This window comes from Panthera onca, chromosome B1 (assembly GCF_046562875.1).
Source record: "Panthera onca isolate mPanOnc1 chromosome B1, mPanOnc1 haplotype 2, whole genome shotgun sequence".
Lineage (NCBI taxonomy): Eukaryota > Metazoa > Chordata > Mammalia > Carnivora > Felidae > Panthera > Panthera onca.
In genome coordinates, this window is record NC_138342.1 from 57,003,208 (window position 1) to 57,027,803 (window position 24,596).

Here is a 24,596-nt window from a genome sequence, read left to right on the forward strand (position 1 = left end):
GGCCGTAGATCCTAATTATCTCATGGCTAACGAACGCATGAACCTGATGAACATGGCCAAGCTGAGTATCAAGGGCTTGATTGAATCAGCTTTGAACCTGGGAAGAACTCTGGACTCAGACTATGCACCCCTCCAGCAGTTCTTCGTGGTGATGGAACATTGCCTGAAACACGGCTTGAAGGGTAGGCCATGGCCCCAGAATGCAAATGTGCACGCAGCTATTTTCTAGCAATACGTGTTCAAGAAAAGTGTTCTTTCTGGAGCCAAATAAGAGGCTTGAATTAATAATATTAATCTATTGGAATGCACCCTATAAGAGCACAGACAGGGAGACAGGGATGTGGTTGAATTAAAAGACATGCAGGGCTTAAATCCTTAAATGCTAGAGCTGGAAAGGACATTACGAGTATCTAGTCCAATACGGCAGTTCTGTTGGACAGGTGGAAACAGGCCTAGAATGGGAGGTAATTTGCCCAAGGTCACACAGTGAGTGGGGGCAGAGCAAGTGCTAGAATTCATATCTCCTGAGTCTTGCTTCTGTGTTCTTCCACTTGACCATAAGCTTTTGAGGGCAGAACCTGGTCTAGTTCACTTTGCTTCCTTCCTGCTCCCTCCCCAGTCGTTAATAGCCTGTTTCCAGGTTACATATTCTTTCCCATTGGACTCTTTTCTTCACTAATACCACACAGCTTTAAGTACTATATTGTTAAAGCCTTTTATTGTTATTATTATAGGTCTAGTTATAAATTCTTCCTGAAAGAGGAAGGACTGAGTCTTGGGGAGTGGGGGATTTTTGGTTTTTACAAAATGTTATCTGTTCTGAAAGCATGAATAATTTCAGAACTGTCTGATAATGCAGAAATTAATTCTCTGATAAAAAGGATTAAATAGATGAGAGAGAAGTGTGTATATGTGTTTGTGTGTGGAGGGAATGTTTATGTTGCAAGGGATATTAAAACATTGCTTTGTTTTTATCACCTTAGCTAAGAAAACTTTTCTTGGACAAAATAAATCCTTCTGGGGGCCTCTAGAACTGGTAGAAAAGCTTGTTCCAGAAGCTGCAGAGATAACAGCAAGTGTTAAAGATCTTCCAGGACTTAAGTAAGTTTAAGGTCCAGAATTCTGCTAGGAAAACATTAACCATTGCCTTCAAGTCTAAAGATAATGATGACCATAATCATTTATTTCATAACAGTCCAGAATGCGTGCTGTTTTATGAATATGTACTACTACAAGAGACTTGCTGATATAGAATATTAAGAGAAGTGTGTCTGTGAGGGATAATTACCACTAATTTAAAAGAGGTTGCATTCATATTAAAATGCCAAAATTTTTCTTATTTTGTAAAAAGTACTTGTGGGAATCAGTTAGAGTCTCAAGAAATCAGATCTTAGGAGGGAGGATGCTAGACCCAACTAAGAAAAAGAATGTGTTCAATGAAGTTTTAAGAGCCAAGATTAAAACCGTTGTCAAGTGGACCTCAGGAACTGACACTGGGAACCTGCCTCAGAACTCAAAAAGAGGACTGATCATTTTCCCAAATTAAACTGGTTTAACTTTAATCAGATAGAGGCCTAAATGGACTGTGTCCACATTGCGAGTATTTGGACAATTACATGATCCACACTAAGTTTATGAGGATTTACCGACGCTAATGTGATAGAACATTTTCATTTGGGCCTCCCAGAGGTTTTTATCTTCAAATTGTAGTCTCAGTAATTCATTCTTCACAAGAGCAGTTGTCCCAAACACACCCCTAGTCCCACCAGCCCACACAGAACTCCTCACATAGGAATGTGGGAGAATAGGTTGTAAAGAGCACCTCGGTGTGCATGTTATTACTGGGGACTATTAACAAGAGTAAGTGAATCTGTCCCACTATGGCCTCTATCTCTGCTACTTGTAGTTGTTGGATTCATGTGTTTCTGTAGGACACCAGTAGGCAGAGGAAGAGCCTGGCTTCGTTTGGCATTAATGCAAAAGAAACTCTCAGAATACATGAAAGCTTTGATCAATAAGAAGGAACTTCTCAGGTATGAACATCTTATTGAACTTTGTTCTTTTCTTGCTATGTTCTATATTTTACATGAGGTCAAATCATATAAATTTGCTGTTTCTGCAGATCAAAAACAGTTGTTTCATGACAATTTCACATAGTTCAACTAATACTTCCTCCCATACCTCACACACACATACCCAAGAATAGATGTTTATTACATGTGTTCAGTCTGTCACTGTGGCATATATATGGTCCTTTGTAGGGTAGGCTAAAACTTAATACCCCCAGAAAACAGGAAAGGCTTTTGACTCAACCTTAGCATTTACCCAGATGCAATAAGACAGGAAGTTGACATGTTACATTAAATTTAAAAACAGCACACAAAGTTCTAGATGGATTATAGACACAAATGGCAAAGAGGAAACAGTAAAAATTTTAGAAGACAATATAAGGTAGACAAAAATTTCTTAAACAAGACATAAAAAATTCTCCCTGTTAAAGAAAAAATGGATACATTGGTCTACATTAAAATGAAGAACTTCATTCATCAAAAGACACAAGATTAAAAGGCAATCCATAGAGTGTGAAAGGAGATATCTGTAACACATATATTGAATAAATGATATGAATCAGGGTATGTGAAGAGCTCCTTCAATCCAGTAAGAAAAAAGCAAGGGCGCCTGGGTGGCTCATTTGGTTAAGCCTCCAACTTCAGCTCAGGTCATGATCTCGCAGTTTGTGAGTGTGAGCCCTACATCGGGCTCCGTGCTGACAGCTGAGAGGTTGGAGCCTGCTTCAAATTCTGTGTCTCCCTCTCTCTCTGCCCCTCCCCTATTCGTGCTCTGTCTCTCTCTCAAAAATAAACATTAAAAAAACTTCTTTTTTTTTCAAAAAAGGATAGATGAGCAAATGTAAAAATGGGTAAAGAATTTGAACAGGCGTTTCTCAAGAGAAAATCAAAATGGCTAGTAAACATTAAAAAGAGGGGTGCCTGGCTGGCTCAGTGGGTAGAGCATGTGACTGACTCTTGACCTTAGGATCGTGAGTTCAGCCCCACATTGGACATAGAGATTACTTTAAAAAAATATAAATGTAAGGGCACCTGGGTGGCTCAGTGGGTTGAGCATCCAACTCTTGATTTCAGCTCATGTCACAGTCTCATGATTCATAGGATTGAGCCCCACATGCTTGCAGCACAGAGCCTGCTTGGGACTCTCTCTCTCTCTCTCTCTCTCTCAAAATAAACTTTAAAAAAAAAAAAAAAATATATATATATATATATACATATATATATATATATATATATACATAAGTTCACTAGCCATCATGTAAATGCAAATTAGAACAACAATGTGATACACACCCACCTACAAATAAAGCAGATCTCCGAGGCAAATTTTTAAAAAACAATTTTTTAAAGATGCATTAAAGATGGAAAAATCATCCCTTGCATCTCAAATACAAATATGTGGGGAAAGTATAAATAATCACTTCAGTGAAACTACCATTCTGGTCACTTCTCTTTCAGCTAGACTGTCTATTATCTAGAGTCTATTCATGCACCTATTATCTAAAATAAAGTATTCAGACCATCCCCCCCCCCTTTTTTTAACCTTTTCTCTATTTTCATAGTACCCATATTCAACTATGAGGCCAGCATTTTCTGCTTGTCTCGTGATTACATCATTGGATTCTTGAGGTTTTGTTACAACAGAGCATTCTGTGGATTTCTCTTACAGCGAATTCTATGAACCCAACGCCCTCATGATGGAAGAAGAAGGAGCCATAATTGCTGGTCTCTTGGTGGGTCTCAACGTCATTGATGCCAATTTCTGTATGAAAGGAGAAGACTTGGACTCTCAGGTATGCACAATGTGCTCAGTTACGAAGTGCATCACTCTTGAGTTTTGTTAGCTCAGAATTTGGGTTGATCAGATTACACCAACCAAATTAAGAGAAATTCTGTGAGTCATGAATAGTATTTTTAAAAATTTTGATGTGAATATAAGCAATTACTTTGTTTTTTCTTCTAATTTGACTCATTTATGTATTATGAGTGTTTTTCAACTTTTCTCTTGACTGTGACCCCTGTTTAAAATATCTTGTACAGACTGGTGCACCTGGGTGACTTAGTCAGTTGAGCGTCCAACTCTTGGTTTTGGCTCAGGTCACAGTCTCACGGTTTGTGAGTGCAAGCCCCGCATGGGGCTCTGTGCTGACAGCTCAGAGCCTGGAGCCTGCTTCAGATTCTGTGTCTCCCTCTCATCTTGCTCCTCTCCTGCTCACACTGTGTCTCTGTCTCTCTCAAAAATAAATAAACATTAAAAATTTTTAAAAATAAAAATAAAAAAAGAATACAGACTGAAGCCAAACTGTTTAGGTTCAGATTCTGCTTCTTTATTTTCTAGCTGAATAAATTTTGTAGTTTCTTGATGCTTCACATTTCTTAGCTGAAATACAGGGATTTAAAAAAGAGTATCTATATCTATGTCTTATAGTTATTGTGTGGAATAAAAGAATTAGTAATGTAATTCACCTAGTACAGGGCCTGGCACATATTAATTGCTTACTAAATAAAGCTGTTGCTTTCATTCTGACTCGTTCTCACCCCTTCTCTATGAAATACTACAGCAAATTTCTGTTACATTTTACTCTAAGAAAATGGAAAAGGAAATATGATATTTTGACCTGTATTAAAAAAATAAGTAAACTGAATAATGACATGGCAGTCCTAAAAAATTTAGACATAATGTATCAATGAAAGTTTGGAAGAATAGATATCAAATTGTTACAGTGGTCCTATCTGGGTGGTTGGGACTATGGGTGTTTTGTATTACATCCTTTTATTTATCCATATTTTCCAAAACTTCTTTAAGGAACTGTGCATTCTCTTTGTAATTATCATTTTTAAACTATTATTCCTGTAAGTGAATAGGGATTCAGTAGCAAAATACTTGAAAGACACAAAAGAGAAAGAAACTTTAAACCTTAAATTTATATTAAGCATTCTCTTGACTTTCTTGTTAAAATCTTCTGTTGACTTGCGTGATGTGGTCTTCTGGTCCTATAAAAGTAAAACATTACATTTTCATCAAAATTCCTAATAACTGTCATGACTTCATTGCTGTTCTGAGTGCCCAGAAAGAGATAATTGTATTATGCCTCGGAAAAAGTATCTAATTTTATGTTAAATTCTGAAAATTCTCTTTGTAGGTTGGAGTTATAGATTTTTCAATGTATCTCAAGGATGGGAACAGCAGTAAAGGTAGTGAAGGGTATGTACAAAGAAAATTAAATTTCTTTTCTCTTTAATGTTCTTCGATAGCATTTAATGTTTACAGCAGTAGTGCTTTAACACACTTGCTGGAAGAATTTCCGATGATATAGCTTTAATAGAATCTTGCCAAAAGCATCTGACTATTGTGCATGCTAAGCCCTAAAAGGGTTTTGGTTAAGTGGTTTTCTACTGTGTGGTTCAGGGGCTAACAAAATAAAATAAAAAGGTTTATAAAAGGAATCCCTTGCTCCTTCTCTTGAAGTAGTGTTTGAAAAAGTGGCCTTCTTGATCAGAAAATTGCATTCTCCATTTCTTAAAATTTGAAATATTAAACATACGATATGGGGTTATGTACAATGTTAACATTCAGGGTAATGAGGTGAAGAATAAACGCAAACTCAGCACTGCTTTTACATCTCTTGGAAATGTAAAATTACTTCAGAATATCCACATGGCCCTTAGAAATTAGACCTCAGAGGGACATCTGGGTGACTCAGGCGGTTAAGCACCCGACTCTTGATCCCCACTCAGGTCTTGATCTCACAGGAGAGTCGTTGTTATAAGTAATACCAGCAAAGCTAAAAAGGCTACCAGTTGTGAGATGAAAATTTTTATTTTTTAAATGCCTCTGATAAATTATAGTGTTATACCTATAACCTAAGTTATTAAGGGATTTAAGCTATAGCAAAGGTTTTATTAATATGGAGAATTTTTTTGTTTCATTTTTAAATCTCTGAGTCTTTCTTGTTTGAGGGTATTATACATCAGGTCTGTCTTCTGGTTTCTGTGCTACAATTTTCTTTTCTCTGTGATATGAAAAGATTAATGGAGGGAGGATCTTGGTGTTTCTAATGGAATTTATTTTATTTCTGTTTTTTCCTCCAACTCTCCCCTCCCATCCCAGAGATGGCCAAATTACTGCAATTCTGGATCAGAAGAACTATGTAGAGGAACTCAACAGACATCTAAAGTAAAGAATGAATCAATATTTTTACTTTACTGGGGATTTTGTTGCAAAGGAAGGAAAGAGTAAACCGATGAGCCATGTGATAAATTCAGACAATACTCGATAAAAATAAATTGAATTCCTGCTTACCAGGCACTGAGCTAGGCACTAAATAAATGACATTTAACTGTTTGGGTGACCTTTAGTGAAAGGCAATTTGAGATTAGTATGTAATTATAACTCTAGTGATTGACTATGTTCAGTTAAAAATTCTTAACCATGTGACATACCCAGCTGAAACTAGCAGCCTTCTTGGTTCAGTAGATCCAGCCACATATTTCAAGAGTGATCTTGGGTAATCCACTCATTGCCTTGGGACCTTTTGATTAATCTTGTTGGTCCCTTGGATTTGTCATTTATACATTGAATTGATAGTATTAGTTTACCCTCTCTTTGCCATCACTACCATTAATTTCCCAAATACTAAGTATTTTTCAGAACTTCCGGAACATGAAACCATCTCCTCTTTCGTGAGGAGAGCAATCCAAATTCTGTTGGTGTTCTCAAGTACACTGATGTTCTTGTTATGCTAAAGACTGTTGAATAATTCAGAAAAATTGATCTCTCCATCCATTAACTCTTATCTTGCTTACAATTCTTTTAAAAAGATAACAATTTTAATAAAGTAAGACCTATTATATGATTATACCAGTATCAGTATAAATTTTGAGTAGTCTTGGTTCCAGCTAGAAAATTCAAGAGCAGTTTAAGTATATTTTCTCTGGAGACCAAGAACTAATAATGACTACAGTGAATTAATGGAGATATTAGTCAAGCAGAAGTATGCTTACATTTGATAGTGAAATAGAAGCATGACAATTATTTACTCTTTCATGCGTCAGCTTCGTTATCTGTCTTTGGGGATACCTAATGCATAGGGTTGTTGAAAGGAGTAAATGAAATAATGTAAATAAAATAATTTAGAAAAGTGCTCAGTGTATGGCAAGCACTTAATTCATGTAGTTTATTATTATATACTGTGCCGTGCATCAGCTCCTTAATTTCATCCAACAAGTACTTCTTAAATACAAGCTTCAGTGGCCAGGATGTAACAGTTAAGACACACAGCCACTTGTAAACTGTCTTAGAACCTGCAATTCTATCACGAATTGTGGACTTTAGACAATGAATGATAAATGTGATGAGTGTTTAAATGGAAAGTACAGGATATTCTGTTTTTCAAGAGAAACCATTATGGTTTTTTTTTTCCTTTCTTGACAGTGCTACTGTAAACAACCTTCAGGCAAAAGTGGATGCATTAGAAAAATCCAACACTAAACTGACAGAGGAGGTAAGTGTTTTGGAAACACTTTGATTGACATAGAATTTAATAATGTGCACTAGTGGAACCAGTCATTTCTATGGAACTTTGAAAATAAAGGACTTGGCTTTTTCAGATAATGTCTGTAATAGGACATAATCCCTTGTTCTGACTGAGAATGGCCAGCTGGCTTATCTCAGGGGTGTCTGTTATCCAGTTGGACTATGAAGGCGTAGAACCTGGGCCCGTCAGATATCTTGCTTTCTTTTGCATGAATGTTTTGTCTGGGCTAGCCTAGAGTTAACCTTTAGCATATAGCTTGATGTTCGTTTGTTCACTCACAAACATTTGGTACTGCTTACGTGCTAGAGCTAGAGAGAGATTTATGTGTGCATTGGTTGATGTGTGCCAGATTGGCAAGCTCCCACCCTCAAGGATCTCATTTTCTCCTTGGGGTGGTAGGGCAGATAATATAAAGAGCTCTGGTCAGAACACCAGCATTCCCTGCTTGTATGTCACGCTGCTTATGAGTCATGTGCTTCTGAGCAAGTAAGTCACTTGACCTCCAGGAGGCCCCATCCCTCACTGGCAGATGAGGGTATTTATACTTCCCCTTTCAGCCTCACTGTTGCTTTGAAGATCACAGGAGAATATATATGTGAAAATCCTTAGGAAAGTCCCCAAAATAAGAATAAATATTAACCTCATTTTCGCTTCTGATTAATAAAGAAATTTTTTAACTTGCCAGCGGCTAAGCCACATTTTTTTTTTCTTCAATAGCATTAGACGTTTCTATGAAAAATGTTACATAAAATTTTCTGGTGACAAAGACTTTCTCTTATGTATTTCTGATTATAACTACCCTGTTATATACTGTGAGATAGATTTGGTCTAAATAAAACCCAAGTTCAAGCACTGGTCAGGAAGATGCTGTTTAAACATTTTCCTTCAGAACATTTTCATTGTTACAACTTTCAAACACCTTCCTTATTTCTCAGCCTTGTGGGCTTCACTTTTGGATATAGATTCTTAAATTATATTAAAACTTAATGGAAACGGTCCTTAGAATTTTATTCTACAAAGCTTTTTTTTTTTTTTTTTTTAATGTTTATTTATTTTTGAGAGAGTGAGAGAGAATGCGCACACGCCAGCAGGAGACGGGCAGAGAAAGAGGGGGACAGAGGATCCGAAGCGGGCTGTGTGTGGACAGCAGAGAGTAAAGAGCGTGATGTGGGGCTCCATCTCATGAACTGTGAGATCATGACCTGAGCCCAAGCTGGAGGCTTAACTGACTGAGCCACCTAGGTGCCCCTCTACAAAGTTTCTGAAATACTCTGCATAGAAATGTTCTGCCGTGTTTCTGCTGCTCCTCTGTTGAGGCAATAAGGCCCAACAGTGAAGCATGGTCTCTAGAGCTGGGCTACATGGATTCATGTCCCAGCTCTGGCACTTGCTAACTTTCTAATCCTGGCCAATAACTTAAGCCTCTATTTCTTGATCTATTTCTCTGTAAAATGGGGATGATAAAATAATAGTAAGGTTTTTGTGTGAATTAAGTGGTAATACATGAAGGCCTAGACCAGTGTCTGACACATCATAAGCACCCAGTAAATATAGTTATTAATTTTATTCCCTCAGTCACAAGACTTGTCCTTCTGACCTAGATTTATTTTATTAGCAATACTAATTTATTCATTCATGTACTTATTTTACCAGTAACATTTATTTTATTGAAACCTTGGATTTGTAGAGATAGGTAAGCACTGTGTATAGGCTTTATAAAGAATAGAAAAGGCAAATCAGATCTGTTTCTTCCATATGTCTCATTTCTTTTCTATATATCTATATCTGGATGTCTTTTCCACCCAGATCTCTTTTCCATATATTTTGGATTTAAGAGGGCCAGTAAAAAAACAAAAACAAAAAAACAAAACAAAAAAAAACCCTCTTTTCTTTTCCTGAATGAATCAGTGTGATAAAGTGAGAAGTTATAAACAGATGATGATATAAAAATATCCACTTTATTATTGATAAAGCTGAATTAGAAGGCCCACTTGGAGATACAGACATAGTTTCCTAAAACTTTCTCTGATGTTAAAATCTTGGAAGAACCCATTTGAGGGTGTCTTTGGATCTAGAAAGCAGACCCACTTGTCCAGAGTTAACTTTTTTATGCACCGTGAGGCCCATGGAGCAGAGGGAAAAATGGGCTTCCAGACCCATCTCTAGAAAGCAGCCTGAGCCCAGGTTCCTCTGTACTTACGCACTAGAACCAGAACTAAGCAGAACCTATGCTCACTGCTCATGAGGAGATCCCCTCCTGTTGGAATGGGGATATAAATGTTTCCCCTTAGCAGTGTACTGCTAATAACATTACCTTACCTGTTTAGGTGCGGAAATAAAAAAGTCTCTTTGATACTTAATGGTATCTTTTAGAGCGAGGACTTAGTTCATTTTTTTACTCTTAAAAATCATCTATCAAAGTTCTTATGTATCGTTTGTAAGATGAATCCCAAGGCATGAGGTGACTTCTTTTTTTATATAATGTTTATTTATTTATTGGAGAGAGAGAGCATGCATGCATGCATACTTGCGTGTGTGCGAGCAGGGGAGCGGCAGAGAGAGAGAATCCCAAGAATGTTCCATGGTGTCAGCACAGAGCCCGCGCAGGGGTCCATCTCACAAACCGTGAGATCGTGACCTGAGCCAAAATCAAGAGTCCAACAGTTAACCACCTGACATACCCAGGTGCCCCAAGGTGACCTCTTTATTAAACATTTTAGAAATAGGTATTATAACAAAATATAAGTTACCCATGAGAATACCCTTGAGGTAAACAATCTTAAGTTAACATTTTGGTCCTGAAAAAGAGTTTACACAAAAAGCAACAGTAGATATTTTTTATTTTTACCTAACCTAGTTTAAAAATATTTTTCCTAACTTCCCACACCATGAGAACATTTTTATGCAGCCATAGATAACTTTATTTCCTTCTAAGAACATTCAAGCCTGAAAATGATGTCCTAGCAGATCATGAATTATCTTATCCTCTGTTAAAAAAGAAAAATAAAAGATTACCTTTTAAATTTTTTCAACAGCTTGCAGTTGCAAACAACAGGATTATTACCTTGCAAGAAGAAATGGAACGAGTTAAAGAGGAAAGCTCCTACATATTGGAATCCAATCGGAAGGTTAACCTTACTGGATTTATAAAACATTCCTAGAGATGTGTTAACATGTTAGCGGGGCGGTGGGGAGGGCCTCTACTCTAGAGGACTGTTTGGAAGTAGCAAACATATAGCTACTTGACATATAGCATGCTGTTTTTACTAAGACTCCATGTAGAATCGAGTGAATAATGGAGGTTATGCCAGGGTGAGGCACCTTCTCCTACAGATGCTCCTTGGCTTCTGTGCCACCTACATCTGTTTAAAGATTCCAAGAACAGGTCTCATTCAATTTCTTGTTGTTTTGTACTAATGATTTGCACTGTAGTTCAGGGTTATATTCATTCTATTAAATATATCATTGTTTTTAGTCCACGGTACTATTTTGTAAGAAGTGTTTATCTGGTACCACTGGGAGTTACCATGTACATGAGTTTACCAGATAACTTAACCCCTTAAAGTATCAAACTTTTTATATATGTCTATACAGATTTTTTTGCAAACCTTTTATGTACTACACAATTCTAAGCAGTCTTAGATAGAGGACATAATTTAACACATTTAGCCCTTTATGATGACTGAAAATCATAATTACCAACAGTGGCAATTCTGTACTAAATTACAGTGATGCTACCGTAGGGACTGTTGGAACTGATAGAGCTTCTAGCACCTATACTTAAATGTTTCCAGGTTGCTCTGGGTGCTTTTTCTCTGCTATTATGATGTCACTGGCATCTGTTGCTTCTCCCTGAAAGTATTAGTGTCTCCCCACTCCCTTTTATCTTCATACTTCTAACCTTCTGTGACCTAAGAATCCAAATATCCATAGTTATTAAAATTATTTCTAAAAAGGAAGCAACTAGGCTCTGAGTGGGGATGAAGTCGTTTGCTGTGAGTAATGCGTTTGGCTTTAGTGTGTGGACTTTGTGAAAACAACTGTGATTTCTCAGAACAGAATTTTTTATTTACTAAGCTTCTTCAATCTCTTTGTTGTCTTCATTCATTGTTACACCTGTTTAACCACATATAATCATTTTTCCTTACTAAACAGCAGTACTAGTGTCAGCTAACGCTGTACAGGGTTTTTTTTTTTTTTAATCCTTAAATATATTTACTATTTCATGTATCTCTTCAAGGGTCCTAAGCAGGACAGAACTTCAGATGGGCAAGCACTGAGTGAAGCCAGAAAGCATTTAAAGGAGGAGACACAGTTGCGACTGGTAAACTTCACTTATGTTCTAGTAGTTCAGAAACCCATTAAACATAAAGGCCCACTTAGAGAGGTTTGACCTTACAGACCAGGGTCAGGAACATTAATAGTGACCTAACAGATTTTTATAGATCCTAAAAAACTGTTTCTCACTCTTCTTTTTTCTTTTTTTAATTTTGAGTATGTTTATCGTGAATATGGTTCTACATAAAGGCAAGTTTTCATATGGTTGATTTTTACCTTCACTGGGCATTAGTTGTATAAAACACTCTTAACCAAGGATATTACCTTCTTCCATAGGAAGGGCTAGCTGCTAATTGATTAATACAGTGCATATTAGAAAACCATAGGAAATTTTGGGGGCGCCTGGGTGGCTCAGTCAGTTAAGCATCTAGCCCCGGCTCAGGTCATGATCTTGGGGTTTGTGGATTTGAGCCCCGCCTTGGGTTCTGTGCTGACAGCTCAGAGCCTGGAGCCTACTTTGGATTCTGTGTCTCCCTCTCTCTCTGCCCCTCCCCTACTCACGTCTCTCTCTTTCTCTCTCCCTCTCTCTCTCTCTCTCTCTCTCTCTCAAAAATAAATAAACATTTAAAAAATTAAATGAAAAAATAAGATATTTAAAAATGGTAGGAAATTTTTAATTATCTGACTCAATTAAAATGACATCTAGAAAACCCTCTTAGCTAAGTCTTAGCGTGGATTTTTTCATATCATATTTGCTAATGAGAATATTGTTCATACAGAGCTCTTCTGTGACTCTTATAATGATACTTTAATTAGTTGTTTCTATGACTTTTTTTTAATTAATTTTTTTATTTGAGTGTAGGTCACACACAGTGTTACATTAGTTTCAGGTGTATGTTTCTCACTTTTTTTTTTAATGTTTATTTTTGAGAGAGAGAGACAGACAGACAGACAGACACAGAGCATGGGTGGGTGAGGGGCAGAGAGAAAGAAGGAGACACAGAATCTGAAGCAGGCTCCAGGCTCTGAGCCATCAGCACAGAGCCCAACGCGGAGCTCGAACTCACAAACTGTGAGATCATGACCTGAGCTGAAGTCAGACACTTAACCAACTGAGCCACCCAGAGCCCCGTTTCTCACTCTTTTTGAACCCATATTCCCTATAATGCTTTCTCAGTCCATTTTCTGAGACAGCTTTTGTAGTTTTATAGTTTCTGTTACAAGAACATTAGGTATATGGGACCTACTTTTTTAAACTTTATGATCCAAACCCCTGTGAAGATTCTGATTTGTCTCCTTAGAGGGTGTGTGTGTGTGTGTGTGTGTGTGTGTGTGTGTGTGCATAAATGTATAATAATGAATAATACTCTTGTAACAGATTTTATATAAGTATTAGTATATCAATACACCCCTTATTATACTAATAAGTATTAGTATATTAATATTAGTATATTAATATTAATATATCAATGGTATTGATATATTAACTTCTGCAATTTTGATAATATGACAGACAAAAGGATCTCCCCCCACCAATAGTGTTTCTGAAAATAGGGAAAAGCCTGCAAATAAAGGTGACCTGCTTTGTACTAAAAATTATCACCAACTAACAGTGTAAGAATAGAATTTCAGGAGTTCTGAGAAAACAGCAATATAATCTTAGTATCCTTGAAATGACTATCATTTTCCTTCTACGTGTTTATGGATTAGATCTCAAAACACTTTCTATGAGGAAGATTCTAGAAATAATATATGTCAGCATTTTAAGAAGCAGTCTCATTTAACCATGCTACCCATGCACAGAGAAGTACCTCAGATGGCACATCAAAATCAAAATCTTACACAAAATTTTCCACATTCCTTATGTCACAATAAGATATATGTTTGTTAAAAAAGAAAAGAAACCAAGCAAGTAGGTCCTAGATATGCCCAAGGCACAGCATGGATGCAGAAGAACCTCAGGTCTTTGTATCTTTGATCATCCAAATAATGTTGCACTAATAATGGTTGAAACAAAAATGGGTTTCATGTTAAGTGAATATAAAAATTCAGTTAGCCATATCGATCATTCCCGTTATTGAAATGTTTATGCTGGGGACCTAAAGTATCTTTTGGGTTTCTTGAGCTCTTAAGTATGTCAGTAACATCCACATTGAAGAGAACTGCATCTGTTTCATTTTATGGTAGCTACTGTAGCACTCTATATACATTTCCATAATAGGACATGACATCCCTTCTCTTACTATCACGGAGTGTCTCAAGTATGTGCATATTTTACACAGATTAAATAGCAGTATCTTGACCTACCAAGTTTTTCAGATTTGTAAATTATTGAGTAAATATTTTTGTGATGATCCTAATTATTGTTGTTAATGTCTCTGCATTGAATGATAACTTGTAGCTATTTTGCCAAAATATTCAGACCTGAGAGTTCACACCTTTTCCTTTGGAATTGCAGAGTTTGAACTTAGTTGATGAAAGAGAATAAGCAGTTTATTTACCTTTGGGGGCAGGATGTTGAAAAAGAACTGGAGATCCAGATCAGCATGCGACAGGAGATGGAATTGGCTATGAAGATGCTGGAGAAGGATGTCTGTGAGAAGCAGGACGCCCTTGTGTCTCTGCGACAGCAGCTGGATGATCTCAGGGCTCTCAAGCATGAACTTGCCTTTAAGCTGCAGGTAGGGGGAATAAGAGGAATAGGCTCACTGGCTCTCCAAGATCCCTGGGCTTCCCAGAGTCGCATCTCATTTTGAGGCTAGCTGCCAATAAACCACTGTGGGAATCAGACCATTGCAGGGTCCCGTGTTGCTGTTCTGGAAAGCCATGGTCACTTTTCAGATTGTAATGGGAAAGGGGGTCTGTTACATCCATAAGATAATTTCTACTCTCCAGCCTAACCTGCCAACTGAGTTCTGTATTCCATTAGCTTTTATACTGAAATGTGATAAATTGATGAACCTTCTGATGTTCATTTTTGTGGCAAAGATGCTTACAGCAATATTAATTTTAAACATTGTTTTTTGTTTCTTCTCCATCAGGAAATTAACTGGTATACAAATATATGAGCATTTCTATTTCTCTATTTCCCACTTACTCGTAAGGTTCAAGAGGCAAGTGTGATTTATTTCAGGACTTTATGTTATATGTACATCACTCATACTTCTTTTCCGTAACAGAGTTCAGACTTAGGAGTGAAACAGAAAAGTGAATTAAACAGTCGCTTGGAAGAGAAGACTAATCAGATGGCTGCTACCATCAAACAACTCGAACAAAGGTAAAAGTGCTGTTTCTTTAGTGAAACACTTGGGGCTTTTAGTGCTGGAAGTAAGAGAAGTGTGCTCTGCATTTGGCAAACAAAGTGTATGAGATTCTCCCAACTTAACACCAGGCATGCTGGTAGAAAGCCAGTTAAATTTTGTTTCTTTAAGATGTCACTGAAAACATTTTTAAGAAACATATTCAGCCTCTTGTGACTGTTTTGAACAGCAGAACAGTAACCCTCTTCCATAATCCCATTTCAGTGTCATGTTGGAGGAGGGATAACCTGTGAGGATGAAAGCACTTTTAAATATGTTTACAGTTGTTATTTTCTTCTTCATCATTGAAGTCTCGGAATGCGTTGGTGCTAGTGATATCAGGGGTGCTGAGGGCCCTTCTAATGCTTTAGCTCATTTCTCTCCTCCCCACCATCTCCCTCTTGTCTCTCCTTTCTTCTGAGCGGTTCTGTGTGCCCACTGTCACCCCTGCCCGCTATCTTAAATTTGTCTGTCTCCAGCTCTGTCCCCTCTGGAGACCAGTCTTGGGTTTTCGTCTTCTGACTGTTTCAACTGGTACCTACAATTCAGTCTGCCCGAAACACGTCCTCTTGTGAAGGAGTTGTGGCACCCACGGTCATTCTGTGTTGCCAGCCCGTGATACCACCTTTAACACCCACTGGTCACCCTTCTTTTACTTGAGCAAAACTACACAGTTGCTGGTCCCTGCACATGCTTCCACTTTCCCCATCCATTCCTTCCCTAGTGGACCCACCAACTAGAAATGCCCTTCCTCTTCCCACTCCCTTGTTCTTGACATACATTTTTTACATTCAGACTCAAATGCCATCTCTCCAAAGCTTCCTCCGATACTTCTCTGATAACAGTAGTCTACCCATTGACCCTTGTTGGAATTCCCAGAGCCTTATATCCATACCTGCCCATAATGCTTACTTCTCACTTTCTGCCTCACGTTACAGCCTTAGTGTGTGTGTGTGTGTGTGTGTGTGTGTACCTTCTGATGAGAGTGTGAGTTCTCAGGGTTAGTTAATGAATTCTTTAAGTTCCCTCGTTGGATCTGCCTCAGTGCCATGAAACATGCGAGATGTTCGCTTAGCCCGTGCATGAATGAAAGGATGAATGGGTTACTTCTTTTATTCAGATGATGCTTGACCAGGGGGTGGTCTTAAATGGCACTGCATATTCATGGTAACTCACAAGTTAATTGCAAATGAGCGAATAAGTTTGAAACTTCTGGTTTGACTGGTTTTTAATAAAAGAGTATCAGGTCTAACTAGGACATTCTCTAAGTGCTTGCTCATGAGCACTTACATGTTTATGATTTAACAGATTAATTTTGGTGTTCATAAGTTGTATTTTTGAAATGTTGTGCAAATTATTTTTTGATAGTTTTTTGACGTGGCACTTAAAGTAGACAGAACTAAAACAATGACTTCCTTCTTCATATATTAAGCTGACTTTTTCTCTTGTTATTTTTGTCTTTCCCGTTTATTCATTTTCTCATTCCCCTTTCACTCCATTTTTATTTTTATCTTACTAATTTAGTGAAAAGGATTTGGTGAAACAGGCAAAGACCTTAAATAGTGCAGCGAATAAACTGATCCCCAAACATCATTAGGCACTTTGCAAGTGGTCACCTCGCAAGTCTGACGTACAAGTTAATTGTAAAGAAAGAAATCTGGAAGTTACTACATTTAGGCTCTGATTCTACATAAAATGTCACCAAAAATTGACTTTGAATTTGTTGGGACTTTAAAAAAAAAAGAAAGGAAAAAAAACCAGTTTGATATATAGGCTGTGGGTTTTTTTCTTCTTTATTTTCTCCCCAGAGTTAGAAACCTTAGTATAAGTTCTCAATTAATTGCCAAATAAACTTTGAGAAATTACTTCTGAGTTGACCGATAAACACACCATTTAAAAAAAACACACACAAGAAAAGCCTAGGGAATTAATTAAAACCCAGTGTGCAGATTTTATTGATGCCTTTACAAGCAGTCCCTGACCATGTCAGATTCTAGGTGCATTGTGTGTACCAGCAAGCCTGCTCGGACACTGCGACGTAGTGAACAGGAGGTGACAGCGTATGGACTAGCACTCTCCTAAAATAGCTCTGTGTCTCCTAGGCCCTGGCCCCTTTCCACTTCTGTTGTGTAGGTTTACTCCCCAAGCCACGGATAAGTACTTAGCATCTCACTACAGTTCTATTCTCAGTAACCAAGATTGCTTGCAACTTTTTTGCCTTAGTGACTTTGGGGGGGGAGGGGGTGGGAAACCCGCATCATTACATTTCTTTAAAGTACATAGAGATAAAGGTAGTGATTAGGTAACTTATGATAACGTAATAATGTGGAAGCTTGGAAAACCCTCCTAATATTTGTCATCTTCTACCTCTGCCATTTTCCTGCAGTGCCACTTCCTATTTAGGTAGCTCAGAGAGAACAATTTTAATGAAAAACTCGTCTATTAAAAAAAAACAAAACAAAAAAAACACAAAAAAAAAACACTACACAATTTTCAAATCTATCTTGCTTTTCCTTTTGAAGCAAAGACAACAAGGTATAGACATGAGTGATGGTTCCCCACCTGTCATTCCTTGCTGGAAACATTGACTTAAGAGCTTCTGTTACTTTCTGTTCAGATGGGGATTTGCTAGTCTCTAGGAAACTATCTAATTTTATTAGAAAACCATCTCAAGGTAGGAAATAGATACATAATAAACTCTTTATTATTATTTAGTCTAAAAACAAACATTCCCAGTAGATAACCACAAGAGTGATTAATTAGCAGGGCTTCTTTTTCTAAGTGACCCCAGATCTACCCCTTTCTAGGCTTTGCATTGTAAATAAGCCTATAAATACTTGGATTTTTTTTTTTTAATGACTTTTGATATGGGGGAACAGGCTGTACATAAGCCTTCATTCCTTCAAAAAGTCTTGACAAAAAAATGTTTTTTTCTCATTTTGGTATGATTTGCAGCATTTCAGCTGCTTAGGTGGGAACAAAGATAACCCCCCTTTGCTTCCAGCTTTTGAAACTCTTTACCTTCTTCTTGGAAAAACCAGAATTAAGAGAGTAAGATAGATTTCACTTGTGCTTCTATAGGTCCTTACAGACTTGAACCAAAGTCAAGTCAAAGAGCATATGACTAACCTCATGGAATATCCTGTGCTCTTGAACTTATTTTAGTTCTTATAATTTTGCACCTGTTCTTATCTTCATCAACCTTTTGTGGTGATGAATTGCCTTTTCTATGAGCATTTGGGAGGAGTGCTCAAACACTAAAATAAAACATTTTAAAGACTACAGATAGCATGCTTTCAAATTCTATTATATAGAGCCCCAGAGGTTTCACCTTTTAGAACATGCTTCTTTATAGGTGCAAAGTTATGGGATATATAGAAGAAAACATTCATTAGAATTCTCCAGAGAATACGATCAGGAATCTTACGTAGGCCCGGTGCTGAGTTGTTTGTCCACTTAGTCACACACAACCTGGTGGGAATGGAAAAGGAAAGAGATGGCCAAACTCTGGCAAAGGCTTTTCCTTATAGAAACACCCGAAAAGCCTTGGTAAGGGTTAATGTGTAATGTCCGTGATTTAATATAATTTGTGGTTTAGGGAAAGGACCAGGAACATGTTCTAATTCCACATATAATAAGGTAGTTGCCCATTTGCAAGTTCCAGTTATGTGTGTAAAGCAGAAATATGAAGTACCAAACCTATTAGGAAATAAACACAAACAAAAGGTGGATTTGACTTTAATTACTGTGTACTTGAGGTTGGCTTTGGATATGGATTTTCTAAAAAGTGATGTTTTATTGTTTATCATCTAATGGCTGTAAACTGTAGTACTAGAATAAAAAAAATTGGAAAATCAACTTTTCCTCTGCCTGGTTCACCTTCATCTTACTTTTCGTTGGAATTTGTTTCTTCTCCATCTTTTTTCCCTCATATAATTTCTTCCCGTGTCCTGCAAAGCTTTTTGTCCCCCCCACCCCACCCCACCCCGCCACGTCTCTCCATGCCTTCTTCCTTGGGTTGCTTTATTTTGTGTTGTAAACTTGGTCTTCCTCCCCACCATGGCTTTTGTTTTTTATCACAAGTTCATGTGGCTCACATCCAGATTGCGCCAGGCTGAGCGAGACCGCCAGTCTGCTGAGTTGGACAACCGGCTGTTCAAGCAGGACTTCGGAGACAAGATAAACAGTCTGCAGCTGGAAGTGGAGGAGCTCACCAGGCAGCGGTGAAGAGAGGGCAGCAGGAGCTGACAGGGTGGTCGTGGGTAATTCTAAGGCTAGCCACAAGATTAGGCGGTCCCAGGATCCAGCCTCCTCTGTTCTGTCTTTGTAATGTCCTTTCTCTGGAATTAGATTCAGAAAGCTTCACCTGTATCAACATTTCCAAATCTTGTCAACATGCTTTGCAACCAAAGAATTAGGAAATTAGAATTCAAGGTCCCAAATAAATAGAAAGAAGTAAGAGAATTAATAGCCAACCTAACACTAATAATGGTATTTCCTAAATTTTTACTGTGTGCAGAAACTTCACAAAGTACTTCACAGGCTTTCTGTCCTAACATCTTCCCATCAACCCTATTAGTAGTTGACTATATTACCCCCCCCCCATTTTCAGATGAAATTAAAGCTTAGATGGGTTCAGTTTGTCCAGATTGACACAGTGCAGCTAGTCAGTGGCAGCATTCTCAAAGCCTGTCTCTCTCTTGACTCCCAAGTCCTTAACAACTCTTCCATATTATCTGTCAAATGAGACTCAATTCTCTGCAGAAGCCACTGACTTCAAACAAAGAGAACTTTGTTGTTAGATATAAAAGCACACGGCTACTAAGGACATTAGTGGCTGATGATGTAACTGGGCATTGAACACATAACTGTAAAGAGAGACCAGCTAATTAAAACGAAATGGGACTACAGTGTTAGTGCTTTCATATTGTTTCTTGTTGAAAATTGGTAAATACTGTCTTTCATTATAGCAAATCCTACTAATTGCCATTCAGTTGACCACAACTCTTTATTAACAGTTAATATTAGGAGCGCCTGGGTGGCTCAGTCAGTTAAGTGGCCGACTTCAGCTCAGGTCATGATCTCACGGTTCATGGGTTCGAGCCCCGCATTGGGCTCTGTGCTGACAGGTCAGAGCCTGGAGCCTGCTTCGGATTCTGTGTCTCCCTCTCTCTCTCTCTGCCCCTCTGCCACTGGTGCTCTGTTTCTCTCTGTCTCTCAAAAATAAATAAATGTTAAAGAAATATTGTAAGACTCTTAAAAAAAAAGAGTTAATATTAATACTGATATTCAGAGTGACCCTCGGGTACTAGGAGATCTTAAAGTACATTCTTAATTACCCAAGAAAGATTTAAAAAATGTCTGTATTTTAGTGTTACTGGTTTAACTGTATTATATTTTAACACCTTAAAACCTGATTGCCCATATATATCTGGTATCCTTTTATTAATCAAGTATTAAAATGTAATTGCTGAGCTTTAAGAAAAGGGTTGGGCGTTCTTTAGAGATTATGAGTGCAGAAACCCGAATTTTCATCCTTTTCCTCTCCCATCTGTCCCAGGCACCAGCTTGAGTTAGAGCTAAAACAGGAAAGAGAAAGAAGGTTACAAAACAACAGGAACATCCCAGGAAAGGGCTTTCAGAAGCCAGAACCCAAAACGGTAATATTTGTTATTCCCTTGTTCATTTACTTAATTTTTAGAGGCTACTTCGATGGGCTGGACAGTATTCTCTCCTGGAACATGAGCTTAATTGCTGTGGCCTTGAGTATGTAGATGGCAGACAAGACCTAGGGTAAACACAAGGCTTTGATTCTCAGTCTGTCTCTGGACACTCTCTCTGACTTGATTTCATTTGGAAAAGAAGATTAATAACCATGATTTCCAGTGACCCTCTTAATCCCTTTCGCTTTAAGATTGTTTTGGTATCTTAACAAAAACTGGTGTTCCTTGGGATTCTACTGGCTAACATCTTCAATAATATGTTATAGTAATCTTTCCCTACCCTGATTTTCCATTTAACAGAATTGTCTTAAATATGGATTTGCTTCTGTATACCGTTTTCAGAATCATGAGGATTCCATTTACTTTTCTTGGGAAATTAGAAGAGGGAACATAGAGTGATTAAAGAGCAAGAGTAGACATATCTACAGGACAGTCTTAGGAGTGAGACTCCCAGCTCCTGTAGTGGTTAGGAAGCTAAAATGGAAAAGTCCATCTCTGGGATCCATGAAACGGGAGCCAATGTCGTTAAATAATAAAATCAGAAACGTATTAAATACATTTTCTGTCAAAGACAGACACTGGGAAAAAATTATCTTCTTTGTTTACATCATATATAACAAAGCAGGACAAATTTATAAGCTTCTTAATTTAAAATTGCTAGAGAAAGAGATGCTAATTTGCTGGAGAGCAGAAAATAATGGTAAATAGAAATTTATTATGTAGTAGTATTCACTGCAATTTAAAGTGTACAAAATACCACTCCTTTTGTAGCATGCCAACTTCATTAGTTTAGTTTAGCAAACATAAAATCTACTTAGAAGGGCTTATAGAGATTTACTTAAATTCTTGGCCTTTTTTACCCTGCTTTTCCAGTGAGGCCTTAAGTTTCTCAATCTGGAATTGTCCTGCGGTAGGGGTTCCAGGAGTATAAATGTTGCATTAACCTCCTTTCCTTGACACTTGAGTGGTCTAAGAATGTGCATTCTATTTTTGGAGGCTGATGGACAGCAGCTCAAGGCAGACAGCAGTGTCCACAGAAAGAATTTGTCACTGAAAACTGCCTAGGCAGGGCTTACACACTTTGGTAGAGTGGATGTTTGGAACTTTACATTGGTCCTTCGAAATACAAAACTCAAGTGTCTAGGCTATGCAAGTTGTTACGGTGTTGTGGCAGCTGCTTGACTGAGTGTCCACAGGGTTATAGTCTGCTATATATGGCCATGCTTGGTTTTACCAGTTATCCAGAGCTCAGTGGGGAGTGGGAGGTGAAGATATATAGAGATAGACAGAAGTAACTAAGATACCCTAAGCAGTAACTGATACCTTGAGCTCACTATTTACTCACAAGTAAATAGGATATATTCTGAATTTTATTTGAATTGCAAGAGTTAAGGAGAATACCTACTCTGAAAATCATTTGTTGCAAACCCTATCAGAATAATTTGTTAAGAAAGTAATTAGAGCAAAGAATGAGGAAATATTCTGGAAGGTAAATTCCTTCCATATAATAATAAAGCTGCTTAGTGTTATGCCTAAGCTAAGTCAATACAGAAGAAAATGTCTGCAGCATCATCACTGCTTAGCATTCTGAATAATTAATATACTGGGCTGTTTTCTTTTGGCAGGATGGGAAGCACAAAATTCAAGAGGAAAATGCTAAACTTAAAAAGCCCCTGGACGAAAGCCACAGGTGTCTGTTAATAAAATACTAAGATATAAATGTATTTTGGGTGGGAAGAGGGACCTTTCAATACATATGGGCAATGGCACTGACCAGACACTGACTTGTAATAGTAATACTCCAGCAAGTTATTTCAAAGGGGGCATGAACAAGTCAAGCAGAGAGCACGTATTAAAACCAAACCCATTTAGTCCATTTTAGAAGAAAGCAGGGTAGGGGCGCCTGGGTGGCGCAGTCGGTTAAGCGTCCGACTTCAGCCAGGTCACGATCTCGCGGTCCGTGAGTTCGAGCCCCGCGTCGGGCTCTGGGCTGATGGCTCGGAGCCTGGAGCCTGTTTCCGATTCTGTGTCTCCCTCTCTCTCTGCCCCTCCCCCGTTCATGCTCTGTCTCTCTCTGTCCCAAAAATAAATAAAAAACGTTGAAAAAAAAAAATTTAAAAAAAATAAAAAAAAAAGAAGAAAGCAGGGTAATAATCAAGCTGTCCTCCGACTCTTCCCCTGGTTAGTCCTCAAACTCACATGATCACTTCAAAGATCATGTTTCATCTTTACTGGATCGGCATCACAAAGGAACGAAGTACAGGTCATAGCATTTCTCAGGGTCTTTAGTGTACTTGAGTAGGACTTGTTTCCACTTGTGAGCTAGTGGAGGGCAGCTATGTTTCACATAAATCCTCTCATTTCCCTCGTGTCCTTTCTCTTAAGGGTCTCAAACAGCCTAACTCTTTGTCTTTTTCTTAACTCTTCATCTGATTTGCTCACTATGAAAAGTATTAGGATAGTATCAAGGAAGTGAACTTTTAACAATTATTTTAGCAAGTAGAAATATAACAAAATATTACACAGTGCCACTGCATTAAAAAACAAAGGTGGTCCAACTGTATAACATTCTGGAAAAGCCAAAACCATGGAGACAGTGATTGCCAGGGGTTAGGGGATATGCATGGATTTAAGCACAGTAAAAATTTTTTAGGACAGTGAAAATACTCCTATGGTATTGTAATGCTAGATACATGTCTTACATTTGTCCAAACCCATAGAATGTACAACACCAAGAGTGAACCCTAAACTGCAGACTTTGAGTAGTTATGACGTGTTAGTGTAGGTTTGCTGATTGTAACATTGTCTACCCCCTCCCCCCTTCCCTGTTACGGAATGTAGATATTGGGGGAGCATGGGGGGCCGGTGAAGTATATTGGAAATACTTTCTGGGAAATGTCGGTACTTTCTGCTCAGTTTTTCTGTTTTTCTGTGAACCTAAAACTGCTCCAAAATTCGCTCTGTTACAACAACAACAACAACAGCAAAGGTTAATAACAAGAAAGACACCACAGTGGGGGTTGGAGAGAACAATGCAGTGTACATTTTTGGCACCTGTCCCTGTCTAGGCTTTGATGCCTCAAGAATAAGGCCGTGTGCCACCTGAGCAAAGTAGCTGCTGGAGAAGATAAATCAGAGTCCCAACAGTAGACTGATTATGCAGGCACTTGGCCTCCAAGGCCAGAATGATTCCAAAGCCTTTAAGTTTACTCCCAAAGACAGCATGGTCTGATGTAGGACTAACCTTAAACTACCCCACAGATCAGCATGGGCCACAGAAAGGAACTAGAAAGGCTATAAAATTAACAAGGACTTAAAAGAGCCTTTCAGAATCGGCCCCATTCCAGCCTAAAACCAAGTACTTTACAATCAGGAGGATCTTACATGCCAGGTTTTGATTTAGGCCCTGGGAATATAAGACAAGACTACCTTATGTCTGTGTCACGTCACATTCATTATTTCCTTAACATTTTAATTCTTAGGAAAGTTTAATCATCTGTTCCTACTTTACAGATGCGAAAACTGAGGAGCAGAGAGGCAAGGTGGCACACCTAAGTTGCCTCTACTTACCATGTCTTCTGTGTATAAGTCCTTTGTCTAAAGCAGCTCCCAGATCCTGAACTACAATCCTAAAACATACCCAGGTTTCTTGGGATTACGGTCCAAGGAACAGCTGAGAACCTGGTCACT

General features: G+C 38.1%; 1 protein-coding gene across 10 annotated transcripts in view; it reads left to right on the top strand.

Annotated features, from left to right (window-relative positions):
- The window catches only part of RUFY3 (RUN and FYVE domain containing 3), an 81,034-nt gene that overhangs the window by 51,830 nt on the left and 4,608 nt on the right, over positions 1–24,596 (top strand). For 5 of the 10 annotated variants that reach the window (XM_081795525.1, XM_060654915.3, XM_060654916.3 and 2 more), the window contains 14 exons: positions 9–182; positions 984–1,101; positions 1,932–2,033; positions 3,739–3,862; positions 5,213–5,274; positions 6,181–6,246; positions 7,504–7,573; positions 10,642–10,734; positions 11,847–11,930; positions 14,398–14,565; positions 15,064–15,161; positions 19,287–19,406; positions 20,744–20,843; positions 22,532–22,596. In XM_081795525.1, the coding sequence (XP_081651651.1) occupies positions 9–182; positions 984–1,101; positions 1,932–2,033; positions 3,739–3,862; positions 5,213–5,274; positions 6,181–6,246; positions 7,504–7,573; positions 10,642–10,734; positions 11,847–11,930; positions 14,398–14,565; positions 15,064–15,161; positions 19,287–19,406; positions 20,744–20,843; positions 22,532–22,596 (1,444 nt within the window). Of the gene's footprint in view, positions 1–8; positions 183–983; positions 1,102–1,931; positions 2,034–3,738; positions 3,863–5,212; positions 5,275–6,180; positions 6,247–7,503; positions 7,574–10,641; positions 10,735–11,846; positions 11,931–14,397; positions 14,566–15,063; positions 15,162–16,707; positions 19,038–19,286; positions 19,407–20,743; positions 20,844–22,531; positions 22,597–24,419; positions 24,449–24,596 lie in introns of those variants that run through there. The other 5 variants (XM_081795528.1, XM_060654919.3, XM_060654920.3 and 2 more) reach the window with 3 other exon arrangements.